At 51.5% G+C, this 17669-nt stretch overlaps 2 protein-coding genes and 1 non-coding gene across 13 annotated transcripts in view; all 3 read right to left on the bottom strand.

Annotated features, from left to right (window-relative positions):
• Positions 1–1199: 1199 nt before the first annotated feature.
• RCC1 (regulator of chromosome condensation 1) lies at positions 1200–10672 on the bottom strand. Of its 4 annotated transcripts, XM_018923697.3 has the most exons (13): positions 10653–10672; positions 10403–10449; positions 9957–9998; positions 7179–7256; positions 6916–6993; positions 6643–6830; positions 5623–5802; positions 5443–5539; positions 4407–4529; positions 4074–4229; positions 3639–3758; positions 3093–3245; positions 1200–2587 (listed from the first exon to the last, which is right to left on the bottom strand). In XM_018923697.3, exons 4-13 carry the CDS (start codon positions 7249–7251, stop codon positions 2412–2414), a joined length of 1344 nt encoding a protein of 447 aa, XP_018779242.1. In that variant the 5' UTR covers positions 7252–7256; positions 9957–9998; positions 10403–10449; positions 10653–10672; the 3' UTR covers positions 1200–2411. The 4 variants fall into 4 exon arrangements, with proteins under 4 accessions (XP_018779242.1, XP_050839203.1, XP_050839202.1 ...); XM_050983246.1 differs by lacking the exons at positions 10403–10449; positions 10653–10672 and having other exon boundaries at positions 9957–10396; XM_050983245.1 differs by lacking the exons at positions 9957–9998; positions 10403–10449; positions 10653–10672 and adding an exon at positions 7854–7928.
• On the bottom strand, positions 10102–10306 carry LOC115484692 (small nucleolar RNA SNORA73 family). Its single transcript, XR_003945399.2, has one exon. It is a non-coding gene; the product is annotated as a small nucleolar RNA SNORA73 family (small nucleolar RNA).
• Positions 10673–11001: 329 nt separating the features above from the next.
• Positions 11002–17669, bottom strand: part of PHACTR4 (phosphatase and actin regulator 4) — a 50303-nt gene continuing 43635 nt past the window's right edge. For all 8 annotated transcript variants that reach the window (XM_050983228.1, XM_050983231.1, XM_050983229.1 and 5 more), the window contains 7 exons: positions 16895–17118; positions 16301–16451; positions 15688–15743; positions 14720–14781; positions 13803–13940; positions 12853–12929; positions 11002–12280 (listed from right to left, as the gene is read on the bottom strand). In XM_050983228.1, the coding sequence (XP_050839185.1) occupies positions 12265–12280; positions 12853–12929; positions 13803–13940; positions 14720–14781; positions 15688–15743; positions 16301–16451; positions 16895–17118 (724 nt within the window). In that variant the 3' untranslated portion in view covers positions 11002–12264. The remainder of the gene's footprint in view (positions 12281–12852; positions 12930–13802; positions 13941–14719; positions 14782–15687; positions 15744–16300; positions 16452–16894; positions 17119–17669) is intronic.

Raw genomic sequence — 17669 nt, 5'->3', positions numbered from 1 at the left:
CTCCCCCAACCCTTTTCCCCTGTTTCTTGAATATACCAACAAGCTTTCCATTCACAAAGACACGTTTTCCCCTTTTCAGAAACAGGAACAGCTCCTCAGGGATGGGTACAGTCCTATCTTATTTGGGAATGATCTGGGTTTTCTCTGCACCTGCAGGAGCTGGAGTAGGGAATTGCATTGGCTCCTGGCAGGATCCAACCCTGTTGTGTCCACACCACTGAACCTGTTCCTGCTGCCCAAACGTGGTAGATAGAGGCAAAAACCTGCCAACGTTGGGGATAGGGAGGAACTGGGAGCACTGGGATATGGGATCTCCCCAGTAGCTGAGGCTGCATTTGGGTAAATGTTGTTGCTGGGAATCAAGCCCGAGTCAAAAAACAGTTTCTCCATCAGGTATCCAGCAGGTCACATTTCATTAACAGTATCAAATGGTGATGGGTCCCCAGGGAGCAAAATTAGCCACGGGATTAGAGAGCACATATCCATGGCTCAGCCTGCAGCGATGGCAAAATATGGGTTTGATCTCTCACAATACACCATTCCCTGTGGGCCCACATCCCAGCCTTATGCTTAGAGGGAAAAATAAAGTCCTTTGCAAGCCCAGGACTGCAACCACCAGAGCAAACCCACCTGATGGGAGGTGGGCGCCCCCAGCGAGAGCTGGACCCACTGAAGCATCCCTGATTGTAAATCCAAGCTCATCCCACATGGGAGCAGCAGAGCTGCTTTCAGTGCCCAGGCTCATTAAGGAACCTGCTCCTGCCCAAAAGAATTAAACAGCGTCCTGGGGCTAGAGTCACATCAGGATGCGGGAATTTGCCCCAAGGCTTCCAGTCTCCACACACGTCTGGCTCAGCTCCAGCTGGGAGCACCCAGCACGAACAGACCAGGATCCTTCCAGCTGTGCCACAGGCTTGATTGTGTCCCTGGAGACCCAAAGATACCAGGGGTGACCCGTCAGACAGCCAGGGAACTGAAGAGGGGGTGACAGAGATGACACGGACCATCCCCTCTCTCCATCCCAGTTCTACCAGTCCCGTGGCACGACAGCTGCCAGCGCATTCTCCTGCTGCCACCTGGCGGCCACAGAACACTAGGACACAGCTGGGACCAGGACAGCACCCCAAAAAGCAGCCACCTGTCCCGACTGTCCCCACCGGGGAATTGCCCAGCCCTCCAAAGCGCAGGAAAAGCCTGGGTTTATCAAAACTCAGTTTATTCCAAATGTTAAAAGATTTTTTTTTTGTCCTTTCTGCCTTGATTAATCAACCAAAATACAATTTCTTTTTTAAAAAATCCAACCCCTTTGGAACCATTGTATAACCCCAGACCCCCCTCCCGGCCACAACACCCCCTCCTATTGCTATAATTTAACTCTTCGCAGACCCCTCCTCACTCCAGGTACCTAGAAGGTATCTCCTATAAGGATAGGATCAAGCAGGCTGGGCATAGGAATCAAAACCAGTTGGATCAGGGAGGAAACGGGGAAGACGAGTCCTGTTGTTTCTAGCGACTCCGTGCATAGCTGGGGTCTGGGTGTCTGCTCATCAAGGCCCTAACAGCAAATGAACCTCCTTCCTCAGCAAGCAAAAGAGCAAAATTAAAGTGACAGTGTTCCCACCCGTGGGATGGATTTGGTTGTGTTTCCAAAGGCAACCGCAAAGGATTGGCCAGGATTGCAAAAAGCAGTGGTGAGATGGCTGCTCCAGGCCATGGGGAGTGGGGAACTTGCTCCTGTCACTGCCTGGGGTGGGGGGGGGGTGCGGACAGCAGCTCAACCTGAGGGGATGGGAGGCAGGAGCCTCCAGCAGGCACACTGCGCTAGGCATCATCCAGCAGCATTCTCCCGCATCAGGCAGAATAATCTCCACAGTAGCCACAAGGTCTGGATTAGAGGACAGAGCCTCCTGGGCACATTCCTGCTGGACTCAGATCCACCTGGAATAGGCTCAGAGAGGTTTGGGGGGGTGGGAGCAGACAAATCCAGGCCAGAGAGGTATATTTAGGTGAAGGGGGTGGAGAAGCATCCAGATGTGGGGAACTTGGGGACCTCAGGGAGACTGTTACCCAAACATGATTGCAGAGTGAGAAACAAAACCCTCGGCTTTGCTGGGCCAGGAAATATTAAAATAAACAGACAAAAAGAAGTGGAAATCCATCCAGGCCCAGAACTGGGATCAGTTTAGGACCAAGCTGACCGGGGAGCTGACAGAGCACTGGGCACAGGAAAACAGACAAACACTTGCAGGTAGAACCCACAGGCACCCTGTTCCAGCCACGCAGGTGCTGCTGGGCTGAGCTCCATGAACCTCCTGCCCTCCCCAAGTAATCTGCTCCCCAACCCAGGCAGAAGTTGTGGGGGGTCTGGGGGGTGCTGTGATTCCGCTGGGCCCGGCTGCAGGGTCGCTTTATCAGCTCTGCTCCTTGTCACTGACCAGCAGCACAGTGTGCTGCCCACCGCTGGACACGGCCAGCACCCGCCGGTTCTCCAGCTGCTTCCCCGTCATCTCCACGGGGCTCCAGACATCATCCTCCTCCCCGGTGCCCAGCTGGTAGTTAGTGCCCATTCCCCACGCAAACACTCGTCCTGCAACAGAGGTGAAGCAAGCTTTGAGGTCCAAGTTGTTGCACAATGGGAAGGCGACCTTGCACCCAGACAGTGCGATTCTTTGAGTCCAAAACACAAGCAGGAGGAAGAGGAGGAGCACTTGCAACTCAAACAGGTGGTCCATCACAGAGCCAAGGAACTTTCATCCCTTTGGGGGAGAAAACTAAACCCACAGCCCACTCCAAACCTTCCTTCCTGCAGACACTGCACACAGGCAGACGCAGCACCAGAGCATGGAGGTCTGGCATCGGCAGAGTCAGAAGAGACTGTCAGGCCAACAACCCCCTCCTGATCAACACCTCATGACCGACCCTGCTGCCCACAAATGCATCTGAGCAGAAACTGCCCAGCTGCCCCCAGAAGATGGGCACCAGGACCTGGCTCCAGTCCCAACCCAGCTGGCAGTGTGCGGTGATGGTGTGCAGGGCTGGATGAAGGAATGAAGAAAGTACAGAAGGCAGGGCTCCCAGACCCTGGCACTCACCGTCACTGCTGACAGCATAACCAACTGATGCTCCACAGGCCACCGAGACGATACTGGGGAGCTCTGGGATAACTGTAGGTGTACTCTTCTCCTCTGCCCCTGCTCCAAGGCCCAGCCGGCCGTACTCTGCCCTGCCCAGGCTGTAGGCTTTACCTGGAGCACAGCAGATACACAAGAGAGGAGACTTGAGCAGGGCAGAAGCTGCAGCAGGGCCAAATCAGACCAGGACCTCTTCCCAGGTCTGACTCCTGAAGGAGCATCACTCCTGCATACCACACCCTGAGACCCACCCAGAAGGGGCAGCTCCCCAAAATCAGTAAGGTGGATGGATAGCTGCAAGAGCAGAGCTCACAACTGAATCCAGGTTTCTGCTGTCAGCTTCCCTTTGCTGCAATCTCACACCAACCTTGTTTCCTTGAACACTGAGAGCTTGGAGGGCTCCAGCACATCACCCTCATCCCAACAGCTCCTTGAACAGGTTGAAGGCCATGGGATCCCCCCATCCTGCTGTGTGACTTCCAGCCCACCTGCCACAGTATCACTCACCCTCAGAGTCAACGCAGATCGTGTGGTGCTGCCCGCCAGAGAACCCAACCCAAGACTTGGTGGAGTTCTTGAAGCACGTGAGGTTCTGCGGGGAGAAGCAGGGCTCCGTGTCCTGGGTCCCTGCAGGGTGGGACGCGCAAACCCAAGCAGATCAGGTCCACGGGCACAGACAGCTCCGTCACTGAGCCATCCACCCTGGGACTCACCCTACCAGAGACCCAGACTGCTGCCCAGCCCCAAAATCTAAATTCTGCTCAAACCCAGGAGGCACAAGGGCTGGGACCAAAACCCAGAGCTACACAGGGTGAGCCCCACCCCCATTTCCAGCTCTAGTGCATCCAGTGTTTAGGTTCTGGGGCACCCAGCAGCTTCCCCCACCAGGCCAGGGCAGCAGTGGACTGGAAGGAGATCTGGAGGGACACAGGTGAAGCTCACCCAGCTGGTGGTAGTTGGAGAGGCCAAATCCATAGATGTGTCCCTCGTGCGTGACGGCAAAGGTGAAATACGCCCCGCAGAAAGCGTCCTGGAAGCGCATTTTGCTTCTTCTCCCTCTGCCTCTGACAGGGACAAGCTGGGGGACCAGCATCCGCTCTGGGCAAGAGACAAAGTGTTATACAAGGACTAAGGATTTACATCCTCCCGCCATCTAAGGATCTGGCTCACTGCATTTACATCACATAAGCCCTTGAGCATCAGGGACTGGATCCCTTTGCTCCTCTGCAAAGGGCAGAGCCAAAGGAGGCACCTCTGAGAACTAAATCCACTCACGCAGTCCTCGCCGTCCTCCTCGGCTGGCAAAGAGTGCTGGCACTCTGCCCAGCTGGCCCTGTTCACCACAGCCACACGTGAACAGGTCGCCATCCACTGTCAGCATCACCAAGTGGTCATTTCCTGGGACAGGAAGGAAAGAGAAGTTATGGAGAAGTCTTTCAGCAAACCCTGAGGACTGAGGTCCCACAGGTAAAACCCAGCTGTCCCAGCTTATGAGATTTACTGCACTTAATATCTTGACACCAATTGTGCCACCACCTAAAACTCCAGGGTCTCCCTCTTCCTGACCTCAGGAATTCACAGCAGTTTTTCTGGGAAGGTGGTAAGGACACAGGTATGCACCAAACTCCCTGGGCCCGGGACAAGCTCCATGGCTGCTGTGCTCAGCTTCCCTAGGCCTCATTAGAGAGCAAGTGCTCTCGCCCTACAGGGTCACAGTTCAGACCACTCTTGGAAGGCATTCTACATCAGACTGGTCAAATATTAACTCAATATGTGAATCTGCTGGGGCTAAAATATCTGTTTGGGCTAAAAGGTCTGTTCTCTGGAAGAGTCAGAGATAATCAAGTATACCCTTGTATCAGGCTTGGAACAAGCCATGAGGGAGGAAAAGGTCATGGACATTCCTCAAGGGTTGTGACAACCTCATGTACCTGCCTGACCCTGCACACCCCAGGGCCCTGCTTGTGGAAGGGGCTCACAGCTGTTCTGTGAGTCAGAAAGAGTTAGGTGAAGAAGAGAAGATGATAAGAGTCGCCTTTGCCCCTGAAAGGAATCCTACCAAGGCTGCCAGCATGGAAACGGAGAAGAAAAGATATACAAGGGGTCCTGCAGTAAGATCTTGACAGAAAACAGTGGTGTTGACCACCTTGCACCAATGAACATTATGTTGATTGTGGCTAATGAATAGGTATAAACTTCGTGAGATGGTATAGAAAAGACAGCACGATGCTAAAATAACAGAGAGAAGCTTTCTTAAATACATGGTGCTCTTCTGTTTGTTAGGACCATCTCAACAATGACACCTGCTCACCTGAAACTATTTTAACAACAGGCGTATCAAGCTGGAGCAGCACAGGAATGGTGCTCGTCTTCATGGGCTCCAGCAAGCCGATCACTCCATTGTTATCCTGAGGGAAGAGAGAGACACAGGGATGAGCCACAGGAGCAGCAGCTACCAGCAGAGCTTCCAGCATCTGAGGAATCAGCATACCCGGAAAGAGCCCCAGACAAAGACACTGCCATCCTCAGTCAATGCTGCCGTGTGGCTGTCCCCTGCCGACACCTGCACCACCTTCTCCTGCAGCTCCACCAGCCCTGGAGAGCTCTCAGACCCTTCAGCTGAGGTGTCACGTCCCAGGGCACCTTCATCGTTGCAGCCAAAGGTGTAGATCTGCAGATTGGGTGCAAGTGGTCAGGACAGAGCCCAGACGGGCAACAGGCTGAATATGAAGTCAGGGGACTGAGAGTTGCGAGGCTGAATTATTACAGAATCATGGAATGGTCGGGGTTGGAAGGGACCTTAAAGCTCATTTCAGTCCACCACCTGCCATGGGCAGACCACCTTCCACTAGATCAGGTTGCTTTAAACCCTGTCCAACCTGGCCTGGAATACTTCCAGGGATGAGGTGTTGTCATCTTATTGTGAAGCTCCCATACCTCCTCGGTGATTTCTCATAGGCAGCTCCTTGCAGCACTGACCCCTTCTTCCTCACAGCACAGCCAACAAACTCCAACTCTCTCCTCACACAGCTAACCCACTCTTTTATAGCACTCATCCTTATTAGACACAGCTGTGGCCTGTTAAGGGCAGGCTTCTTCCTAATCTTTGGTAATTCATACAGCTGCAACTCTTCAGGGGTGATATTACCCTCTGCACTATCATTATTTTCTTACATTCTATCCCCCCACATGAGGCAGCCACAGCTTCTCTGTACCAGAGCCTCACCACCTTGACAGGGAAAAACTTCCCAATATTGCATCTAAAATGGCAGTGTCACCCATCTACTCTGACAGTGCAAAGCCATTCCCCCTTGACCTATCACTCCATGCTCTTGTCATAAGTCCCTCTCCAATTCTCTTGTAGGCTCCTTCCAGGTCCTCCTTTTGACCCCCTATATTTTATGGTCCATGAGACCATGCTCAATCCTAGAGCTGTAACAAGATGTGAGCAGAGCAGTGGCTGATTCCTACCCCCTGCTCCAAAACACATCCCAGAACCCGCGGCACTTACCTTTCCAGTCTGGCTGAGGCACACCGTGTGCATCCCTCCAGCTTCCACCTGCACCACCATCTCTGGCAGTGTGACCAGAGCTGGCTTCTTCCTCTCCATGATGTCTTCACCCAGACCCAGCTGGCCAACGTTACCCTGGCCCAGTGTCAGCACCAGCCCAGGCTGTGAGCGATGTGATGGGTGGCTGACTGTGGGGTGTGAGGGGGAGAAAGAACATGTCAGGGTACAAGTTTCCTGGTAAGTGGAAGGAAAATTCCAAGGGATTTTTCTTACCTTTAACTTTTTTTATCTCGGTAGATTCTTCTTCTGGCACCAGGATCTTCATTTTGCGTTTTCCTGGCATCTTGGAATCTAAAAATGCCAAAAAGAGCCAACGTTACCCTGGCCCAGTGTCAGCATCGGCCCAGACTGTGAGTGATGTGATGGGTGGCTGACTACTGGGTGGGAGGGGGAAAAAGAACATGTGGGGGTACAAGTTTCCTGCTGAAAATCACCCCTGGGAAAGTGGAAAGAAAATTCCAAGGAATTTTTCTTACCTTTAATTTTTTTCATCTCAGTAGATGCTTCTTCTGGCACCAGGATCTGCACTCTGCGTTTTCCTGGCATCATGGAATCTAAATGCCAAAAAGAGCACGAAAGGCGTCACCCACCTAGTGAAGAAGGCTGTTCACTGTTTGGGATGGCCCCTCACACCCTAAAAAACCACCGGAGGGACTGGTGACTGAGTTGGGATTTGAACACTGATCCCTTTTCCTACTGTGGGAAAATTGAAAATTTTCCTTTATATGTTTTATCCATACTCCCTACTTTATGCACATGTGAACCTCTCCAGATTTCAGGTCCAGGCAGGCGAGGAAAGACGGAAGGGAAAAAGAAAGGAGAATGAAAACGTGAAAGGTGGAAAAGGGGAAAATCGGAGCCAAGCCGTATCTGCGTCCTCACCCCCTCCCCCGTTCCGCGTGGCCCGACCACGGCCCCCGCCCCTTCCCGCCGTTCGAATTCCCCGCGGCGGCGCCTCACGTGGGGCCGCGGAGGCCACGGCCCGGACCGGCCGCTCCTCCCGCCGCCTGAAGCTCCTCCCGCTGGCCGGTCGGCTGCGCCGAGGACGGCCCCGGGCCCGCCGGGACCCCCGCGGCCGCCCCCTTGTCCCCATGCCCGCCCGCCGGTGCCTCCCGCCGCTCTCCCGGCTCGACCCCGCCGCGCTCCCTCACCGCCCGCCGGCGCCGTCGCGCTCCGCTCTGCGCATGCGCGCGCCGGCTGCTCGCAGCGCTGCGCCCCCGGGCGGCCGGCGGCCCCGCCCGGACGGGGCACTGCCCCCGCAGGTCGGGCGGGACAGACGGATAAAACGAGGACAGCTGGTGCAGGACAGGGGGACAGAAGACAGAGGACAGGAAGCACAAGGCAGGGCTCGCGTTGGCAATACGCTGGCCCCCGGACAATAAATCCGTGTCACTAACGCATCCTGCTTCGAACCCGTAGCGATGCCTCCAGCCTCCGAGGCCGTAGCCAGCCGTTATGCTGGCGGAAAAACGGATACTAAACGCGCTGAACAACGACTACAGAGTATGGAAATCCAGCAAGTCTGAGATACCATCTTCTCCAGCAACTTCCTGCTCCTTCAAGTGGAATATACTTTTACTCTTGCAACAGGAGCTAATCCGAACTTCTCCGGTTAATGGGAAGACAGCAAATTAGTTTTCCTTTCATCCAATGCTATTATCCTTATTCTACTGATGAATTCTGCCGTTCCAGTCCAGGGGACTCCATCTGGCCAGATTAGCTTTTATTTACTAATAATATAACGACTCCCAATTAACATCTTAGCTGGTACAGCAGCCCTTATCTGCTTATTTACAGACCGTGATTCCCAGGGATCACTCACAGCCCATGAGTTTGGAAAACCTTGGCGAGGCATCACCCTATTTTTCCCAGGCTCATGCTGGGCGGCTTGATGAACAGATACACTGATCCTTGATGAGCAGCCACTCCCTGATCCTTTCTCAGGGAACTTTAGGGACAGGATTATCTGGCAAACTGCCGATGTCTACGTTTTTTAACTCACAGTAGCACCGCCCTGTAAACCCCCTTTATCAGTGGCGCTCCCCGTTAAAAGGGCAAGGGAAGGATGTGTGATTTCCCCCCCACCCCGGGTAACAGACCCCATCAAGCCTCCTCATTCGAGCCCTAGATACCGTGGACTGAAGGTAGGATCTGCTCCTAATCCATGCCAGGCAGCATTTCTACACTTCTTTAAGATTGTGCAGCACCAAACAAGAATTATACTACACAAGAGACACACAACCCAGAGCACAACGTTTTTCTTAATATTTAGACAACCCACCAAAAACACACACCAAGCTAAAGCAAAGTTGAGTTTATTGAGTTGTCTACTGCAGGCACGTACAGACTTGGACATCAACATGAGTGAGAGCGGTACTTCAGGGCCCAAACACACAACTGCTGCTTCCACCCACATTATAGGTTTATTCCACCCACCTTTAGTATCATGTTCCCTGCAACATCCTGGCCCCAACAAGGTCGAATCGACGGGAAGGTTTTGAAGCATACTCCACAGGAATGCACACGCCTTACTTACTTTCCCCTTATGCTTCCCCCCACCCCCCTTTTCAAGTTTCAGCATCCCAAAAGCAGCTCTTTGCCAGACCAGCCAGTCCCTCAGCCCACGGTTTCCTTCCCGTGCAGCTTACCGTAACTCCAGGCCCTGCTCCACAAAATCCACCAAGTGCATGTGCCACCAAGGTACCACAGCCACACGTTCAGAGTTTTCGGGCTCCAAGCACATGCTTTAAAAGACGACTAAAACCACACATCCCTGGGTCCATCACGTTATGATTTCTGTGGCTGCATCTTCGTTATACATAATGCACTGACAGGAACTGGGCAACCATCTACCTTGGGCAAACTCTTTTAATATACTCACCCTCTCCCACTAAAGGCGTGGGGTTTCTTTTCACTTCACGCACCAGTTTCTGCAGTATTTTAGGAAAAATATCTCTTCCTGCGCCTTTTTCTCATGTCCCACAATACACCAATGCAGCTTGGAATTCAGTACAGATTAATCTCCAGCGAATTCATTGTCTGCTATGACCTGTGACCGATTTTTTTTTTCTCGAGAATCAGCAATTTCCTTTCTCATCTATCCAAAATCGATCATTTTTAAGCTAGAAACCTCCAACCGTAAGTTACATTACTACCACCTATAGCGTCCGGAATAAAATTTTGTCACTAAACCAACCCATGATTTTAAAAAAATCTTTGAAATATACAGAATATTACATTTTAAACGCAATTACCTTTAAAACTCGTGCTTCACTTGCGCTTTTTCAATTTTGGTACTGAAAATGAATAAAAAAAAGGTGCTATTAAAGATTTGCTAATGATTTTTTTTTTTCCTCTCCGTCCCAGCTCGGCACGTGTTTCCCGTCCCATCCCGCGTGTCAGTGTTTCCTGCATGGTTTGTCTCCTCTGTCACGGCCCAAGGGCTCAGAGAAGCAGTAGGAATATGCAGGCTGCAGGCTCGGGGCCCGGCTTGCTCTCCAACGTCGTGGAAAGGGACTATACGTCACGGGCCCGAGGGCCTGCGCTCCCATGCGCCACACGGACAGAGCCGAGAGAGAGCGACTTCTCCGGATATCCACGTTGGACCTTCGCTTAAACCATTTACAACCACCCTGACCCCGCCAGGCCCGCGCGTCCCAGCTCCGCGGCCACGAGGCAGGGCCACAGGAAAGGTACTTACGTTGGAGCGGCCTGGACAGAACAAGCTTTAACGGGCTTGGGTGGAACCTGCAGGAAAAGGAAATGGTTCTGAGGTGCGGCTGAGGTGGCGCGGCGTGACTCGGCAGCACCCACAGCCACGTGTATCTCACAGCGTATGTTTGCGCTAGGACAGCACAGCCCTACGTGGCCAGCACGAGATCACGCCACAGCAAGACAAGGAGTTTAAAATGTAAAAACGGTTAAACGGGTAAAAGTGGGGCAAAACTTACCATGCAGACGGACTGCTCCCCACGGTGAAAAAGGCCGATTCGCCTCCCGGGGAGATTTTTATACCGCACGGGGGCGGGGCTGAAACAAGCGCATGCGTCCCGCACGAGGGGCGGGATAAACCGTATATGGGAGGAGGAGGGCGGAGCGAATATCCGGCGGAAAAGGGCCGGGCGTGCCGCGCCTGCGCAATGGCTGGAAGGGCGGTTGGCACATGCGCAGTCGGAAGGGCGCGAAAATCCGCGTCCTCCGGGAGGCGCCGCCATGGCTGACCCGTCCGCCACCCCCTCAGGACCCGCCGGTCAGGCTCCTACTGAGAGCCGTGGGAAAGACACGACCACACAAGCAAGGTTTAAGAAAAAAATTCTAAAATACTTTTATTTAATAATTAAAATCTGTTGTTGCGGAGACTGATACACAATGTAATGGCAGCTGTACAGGGGATGCTGTGAGGGAAGAGCCCCCAGCGGATGCTGGGCCATGTTGCCACACTGGTCTGTGAACAAAACAAAGTTCTTCTCTCCTTCCCCACCCCAAACCCCCGCACAAGTGGCATCTCACAGATAGTTTAGTTTTGTGCATAATACAGCAGTGGCCCTACCAGACTTTTTTTTTTTAACCCGCATTGAGGAAGATTTTTTCTCTCAGAAGAGAAATACCATCTTTTTAAGGTCACTTTTTAAACCTATTCTTCCCCTCCTTTTGACTCACACAGTGAAACGATCACGTTTCCAGTAGGTGTAGCTGTAAAAATGAGAAAAAGGCAAGCTTCAACCCTGATTTGGGAGAGTAAAAAACGTTTGAGAGAAAGCCACAATAAAAGGACCGACTACTCTCACAGTTTCCCCAAATTAAAACGTTTTTAAAAGGCAACAGTCATTTTTCCTGGTTCTGTAATTTGTTAAACAAGCCTAAATATCTCAAGATCTGTTATTAAGATCACAGCAAGTGTGAGAGAGTGCAGAGCATTTAAACATATGTTTGTGTTGGGGTTTTTTTTTTCCTTTTTTTTTCTTTTTTTTTTAACAAAAAGATGCCGCATATGTTAATATCTACACAATTCCCTTCCAGGACAACAAACCATTGGTCAGTAGTGATTCAGGGCATTCAGGACATGACAAAAACGCAAAACCCCCAAAAATTAGCGAGTGCCATGTCAGTTGTCTGCCAGGGTTCTCTGTACACAGCTAATATTCACACATACGCTTCTGAGCACATGCTCTCCTCAGCTTCCCAACATTAGAGCTGCCTTTGTTTTTAATCTCCCTTCCTCACGAAAGGAGAAGGAAATGAGGAATTGCACACCCCAGGACAAGTCTGTACAACCTGGGGAGGAATGGGTCGCTCCCCTGGGCACGGTCTCCTGGCAGAGTCGTATTGCTGAGCCACACGAGGTATAGTGTCAGTTCCAGCCTGCTGGCATGAGAGATGTGTTTGTTCCAGTGAAATGCTACATTCAGACAGGATTCCCCTTCCCTGGCCGAAAGCCCTTTTCTGGATATGTTTGGAAGGCAAGTCTTGGAAGAGCTGAGGTTCCACCCTCACTGTATTGCCTGGGAGAGGGATGCAGAGAACTTCCAGCCCTCACGGGTTTCTTGCTCCCTCCTTGGAATATTATGGTCGATGGTATCTGAAAGCCAAGTGAAAAATCTGAGTGTTATCCTTGGAACTCAGGTTAAATGGTTACCTGGGCACTACAGATGGCCAAAGAGAGTAAATTGAATTATCTCAGAACTCTCAGCCCTCAGGGAAGCTGTGAACATCAAATAATTTCACCTCCTGTGCTCTGCACTCATCTTTGCCACATAGGGCTGGAAGGAAAGGAATCACTGGGGCCATGATCCAGTCCTGACTACACAGATTACATCCAAGGTAAATCATCAGCAAGTTGCTTTGTGGCTGTGGCTGCACATCTCTAGCCCCAGAAAAGCTCACTCCAGCTACAGCTTCACACTTGTTTCAGATACACCTCAAACTAGACACTGGTCACAGCCTCCAGGATGGAAGCCCCAGTTTAAAGAAAAACAACCCACTTTGTGTCTGCTGCTGCTCCAGTCACCCCCCCCAGGACTGAGACAGAAAGGGACATTCAATCTCCAACTGCTGCACAAATAATTTTTCTAAGGTCTTAGTGTTTTGCCACTGAGCACTGTCCTTGCAGCACAGCTCTGACAGCTCTAAAAGGTGTTAACACATGCTCACCTCGTGAACTGCTTGCTCTCCTCGTGCACTTCCATTTCACAGCTCTTAAACTCATTCAGCTCCTTCCTGATGGCTGCCTGCACAGAGAAGGAGATTTTTGGGAAAGGAAAGGGCTCAGTTTGGAGCAGCTACCCCAGTTTTCACAGTCCATTAACACCAAGCTGAATTTAATCTGCAGTCCCCAGAGGTGGCCTGGGAGGACAAGGACAGATAGTTCCCTGCCAGTTTTTTGAGGGAACTGCATTCCTATGACCAATACTCGGTATCCTTGCTGTGCCAAGAAAAGAGAATGGGGCTGGGGAAGGATCTGGAGCACCAAGAGCAGCTGGGCGAGGTGGGGGGCTGAGCCTGGAGAAAAGAAGATTCAGGGGGAGACCTTCTCACTGTCTACAACTCCCTGACAGGAGGGTCAAGAGAGCTGGGGGTTGGTCGCTTCTCCAGGTAACAAGTGAATGAACAAGGGGAAAGCACCTCAGCTTGAGCCAGAGGAAGTTTAGATGAGATACAAGGAAAAATTTCTTCATAGAAAGGGCTGCAGTAGAATCACCATCCCAGGAACTGTTCAAAAATGTGCAGATGGGGACACCTGGGGACATGGTTTACTGGTGAACATGGTGGTGCTGGGTAAACAGTTGGAGTCCATCGTCTTCAAGGGCTCTTCCAACCTTAACAATTCCATGATTTTATGATTCTTACATCACTCAGAAACTGAGTCAGAAGCCATGCAGGCTTTCAGACTGTGCCCACCTGGGCTCCACCTTGCCATGAGGCAGCAGGAAGCAGAGCTGGGACAGAGCATGCAAGTGAAAGCACACAGGTGTGGTGCCAAAGGGAAAGATGAAGAGGTGAAGCCAGAGAAACAGAGCAAATCTCCTTGGCTCACACCCATTTGTGTGGGCCATCCTGGTCTGGCTCCTCTTCCCATCTGGAGGCAGGACACACTCAGTTACCTTGTCAGCTGGTGTCAGCTTTGTCCATGGCTTATCTGCTCGCCGGTCATAGTCTTGAGCATCTGTTACTTCCACATACTCATTAAACCTCAGGATCTTCCTGGCCTGTAGCTCTGCCACTGTAGGCCTTTGGCTAAGCTGAAACCAGGAAAAACAAAGGAGGTTAGTCTGAGCCTTGTCCACAAAGCAGATCCAGGACTAAGTACCCCAAGCAAAACTAAAACTAGTTCCCTCACTGTGCCTTAAGCACAGATACTACCAGATCCTGCCTGCAAAGGAATAGGTAAACCTTACAGACTGGATACTCCATTGGGATCACAAAGCCAGGCTAGGGGAGAACCTGGGCCACACTTTCATGGAGAAGGACACCGAGGGGTGTGGGAACAGCCGCTACAAGGGCGAGCCCTGCATGACACCCCTAAACACAGCTTCAGCAATGGCAGCACTCACACTTTACGCCCACAGGCCTTGGGGAAGCTTTTCCCAGCCATGAGCAACAATCACAAGTAACTTGGATGTAACAGCTAAAAGCAGCTGTTACTCTGCTCAGCTCCCACACTGGTGTTACTTTAGCAATGGATTTTAGGGAGCCTGGTGTGAAGTGATGGCTGCTGAAGCACTGTGTTAAAGCAGTCAGGCCAGCAAACCTTTAAAGTATCAGGTGCCAAATTTAGTTCTCATCTCGCTTGTTACACGCGCTGCCAGCTCAGATCTGTCACTGACAAAAACATGGCCCTGGTGCCAATGGCTCACCGTGGGTGACAGTCCACATTCCAAAGTCACTGCAGTGCGAGGGCACTGGGGACACTTACACAAGAGCCCTGTTCCTGGCCCACAGCACGGCACCTACAGCGTGCTCAGTGCCCCCGTGCCCGGCAGCCCGGCCAGGTGGCTGTCACCGCGGGAGCCAGCAGTACCTTTCTGGTGAGCCGGCGCTTGATCTCGCGCTTCTCAGCTTGACGGTCAGCTTCATTTTTCGCTGCCAAAGGGGGAAAAAAATATTTTTCACGTAAGCATCAGGCTTTGAAAAGTGCTTTCTAGGCTTGAACAAAGGACAGTATTGAGCTGGATCAGATTATCTACAGATCTAAAGGCTTAGGACAGGCAGAGAGTGCAGTACAACTCAATATCCTGTGTCATCTTCTGAACTGGCAGGGGCAAATATGCCCCTTGCACAGCACCAATGAGTCATTCACCTCAACGATTATCGCCAAAATACATCCAAGCCACTGTGCAGCTTGCTCCTTCACAAAGCTATTATAGTTTAAAAGAAAATAACAGCTCAGATAAATATTTTAAATGGAAACTTCCTGAACTGACATTCCCATTTCCTCGAGATGTTTATTTAAAACTTTTGCAGAACAAGATATGGCCAAGAAAAACAGTCCTGACTTTGTGATGCACTGCTGCTTTAGAGATCATGCAAAGCAATGCTGTAATGTCTGGAACACAGAAGTTCAGCCCAAACAAAAACACCTTTCACAGTCCTTGCTGTGTAACAACAGAGTCTGAACCAGCCCACACACTCTTCTCTGAGGTGGCAGGCATGGGACAGCTATTCTGTCCATAATCATATGATCCCAGAATGGGTTTGGTTGGAGGGGACCCCAATGACCACCCAGTCCCACCCCCTGCTATGGGCAGGGCACCTTCCACTCTACCAGGTTGCTCCCAGCCCTGTCCAGCCTGGCCTTGGACACTTCCAGGGATGGGGCAGCCACAGCTTCTCTGGGCAACCTGTGCCTCACCACCCTCACAAGGAAGAATTTGTTCTTAACATCTAATCTAAATCTCTTTCAATTTAAAACTGTCCCCACCTGATACATTAATATGTTAAAGGCAAACTTATGGTATTTCTCAGGACCACCAGAGAGATGCTACTCACGCTGAAGAATGTTCCTCTGTTCCAGTTCTTCTGCAGTTGGTCTCTGACTCAGTCGCCTGAAGAGAAGTGTGACAAGTACAGAATGTTGTAGCTGGTCACTCATCAACAGCAGATGAAGGATGAAACTGACTGGTTTCAGTGCACTAGACAGCCTCCTCCACACTCCTCACTCACCACTGAGGATCACTGCTGGCCTGTTTTACACTATGCTCTTGTCAAACAGCTGCTCAGCCACTGGCAGCTTTGGGAAGGGCTATGGGCTCTCCAGCTCAGAAGCAGATTTGCAAGGAGCTCAGCCACCAACCAGCACGCAACCCTGCATCCATTCACACCTTTTTATCCATACCTGTGTTTTACATGTCTGTAATCCTTGACATTTTCCCCTCTCATACCATTTAACCTCTGGAAACAGGGGCCTGTCAGGGGGATATTGTTCAACTCCAGGAAGAACTCACGCCTTTTCTAATGAAGGAGGAACAGCAACACAACCTCCTAGCCCTGCTCCAGCTGCCATGCCCAACCATCCACCCTATTTCAGCACAAGCTGCTTGGACAAGGCACAAACTTTGTGCAATCCCACTCCGCACACACTGATCACCATCATTATCTGTACCTGATCAGCGTTGTCCCAATCTGGTGACGGATTTCATTCCACTCCTCCTTGCTCTTCCGAGGGAAGATGCTCTTCTCCTCCTGTGGCGCAGTTGTGTTCCCCAGCTTTATAGCGAGCGTATCTTTCCTCTTCACTTTATTGGCCAGTGTGCCTGTGAAGACGGAGAGCACAGGATGCAGCTCAAGGCTACCGAGCCTGCCATAGCAATCCCAGCCCTGTGCTCTAGGGAGTCGTGCTCTCCCTGAGGGAGAGCCATCCTCTCTCCTTGCTCTTCCCAAGCTCTGCACTCACTGCACAGCAGCCAGCACTTTTTGTGTGACACCACATGCTCACCTAATGCTGTCCTACTGAGGGGCTGGGACAGCACAGGCTGTCACAGGAGCCATCAGGAACTGAAGGGGTGCACTCAGCAGGTGACTGCACGGGTTTGGCTGCAGAGCCTTGGAAAAAGCAAGGCAGAGGACACGTGCTACATCATGCAACCAAGAACCAGCTGCTTTGAGGCGATGTGGGAACCAGAGCTTTGATCCAGACCTCAGTGCAGCCAGGCACAAGTTCAGCAGAGCAATAACACCTGCAATGTCAAAGCCTTACTGTTATGGCTTTCATCTTCTTCCTCATCCTCATCATCTTTATACAGGATGGGCCCCTCGGAGTCAGAGTCGCTCATCCCTTCATCTCCTTCCTGCTCCTCCGGGAGGACCTGGGGTACCAGTTTGGGGATGACTGTGACAGATGGCACATCTCCAATATACACGCGAGGACCTGAATTCTGTTCTTCTTCCTGGTCATCATCTTCCTCTTCCTCATCGTCTGGACTAACAAAAGGCATGCTATTACACCTCTGAACGCTTGGCACAGGGCCTGCAGAATACCCCTAGAATCAATATGCCCTTAGTTCTCCTCAGGGAAGCCCAGAAACCAGAGGTGCAAGAGCCACTGCAGGATCCTACACCGTCCCCTGTCTTCAAAGCATGGGGAGCTCTGACCAAGGAAAGGACAGAGGCAGGTTCTGCGGAACCAAACTGCCCTCTGACCCCACTGCTTTGTGACTTGGAGATTCAGCTCTGCTATAACACAAGACAGTTCTTTTCCCACTTATGTTTAGCAAAATGAAAGGCTAAGGAAGGCCACAGATGGATGGAATCCAGGACCTTGTTTGGTCTTGGTGCAGTTACAGACAGTCCAGGCCTGGATTCCTGCATCAGCCTGTGTTTGTAGTCTGGAACCCATTTCCCTTTGTGAGCAAGAAAATCCCAAAGCCAGGGGTAATTTCATGGGGAAGATGCTCTGGCTCTTAAGAGCCTGAAACATAGATTTGGACAACAGGAAAAATGGTTTCAGCAGAGACCTAAGCTCTGCCCAGCAC

This window comes from Serinus canaria, chromosome 23 (assembly GCF_022539315.1).
Source record: "Serinus canaria isolate serCan28SL12 chromosome 23, serCan2020, whole genome shotgun sequence".
Lineage (NCBI taxonomy): Eukaryota > Metazoa > Chordata > Aves > Passeriformes > Fringillidae > Serinus > Serinus canaria.
This window is presented reverse-complemented; position numbering and strand designations above follow the sequence as displayed.

Excerpts from the sequence above, each read along its gene's own strand:
- RCC1 (XM_018923697.3), bottom strand. The coding sequence starts at position 7,251 with ATGATGCCAGGAAAACGCAGAGTGCAGATCCTGGTGCCAGAAGAAGCA. Across the intron at positions 4,230-4,406 it reads AGGAGGACGGCGAGGACTGC|AGCGGATGCTGGTCCCCCAG; the intron begins GTGAGTGGATTT and ends TCTCTTGCCCAG. Across the intron at positions 3,246-3,638 it reads GATCTGCGTTGACTCTGAGG|GTAAAGCCTACAGCCTGGGC; the intron begins GTGAGTGATACT and ends GCTGTGCTCCAG.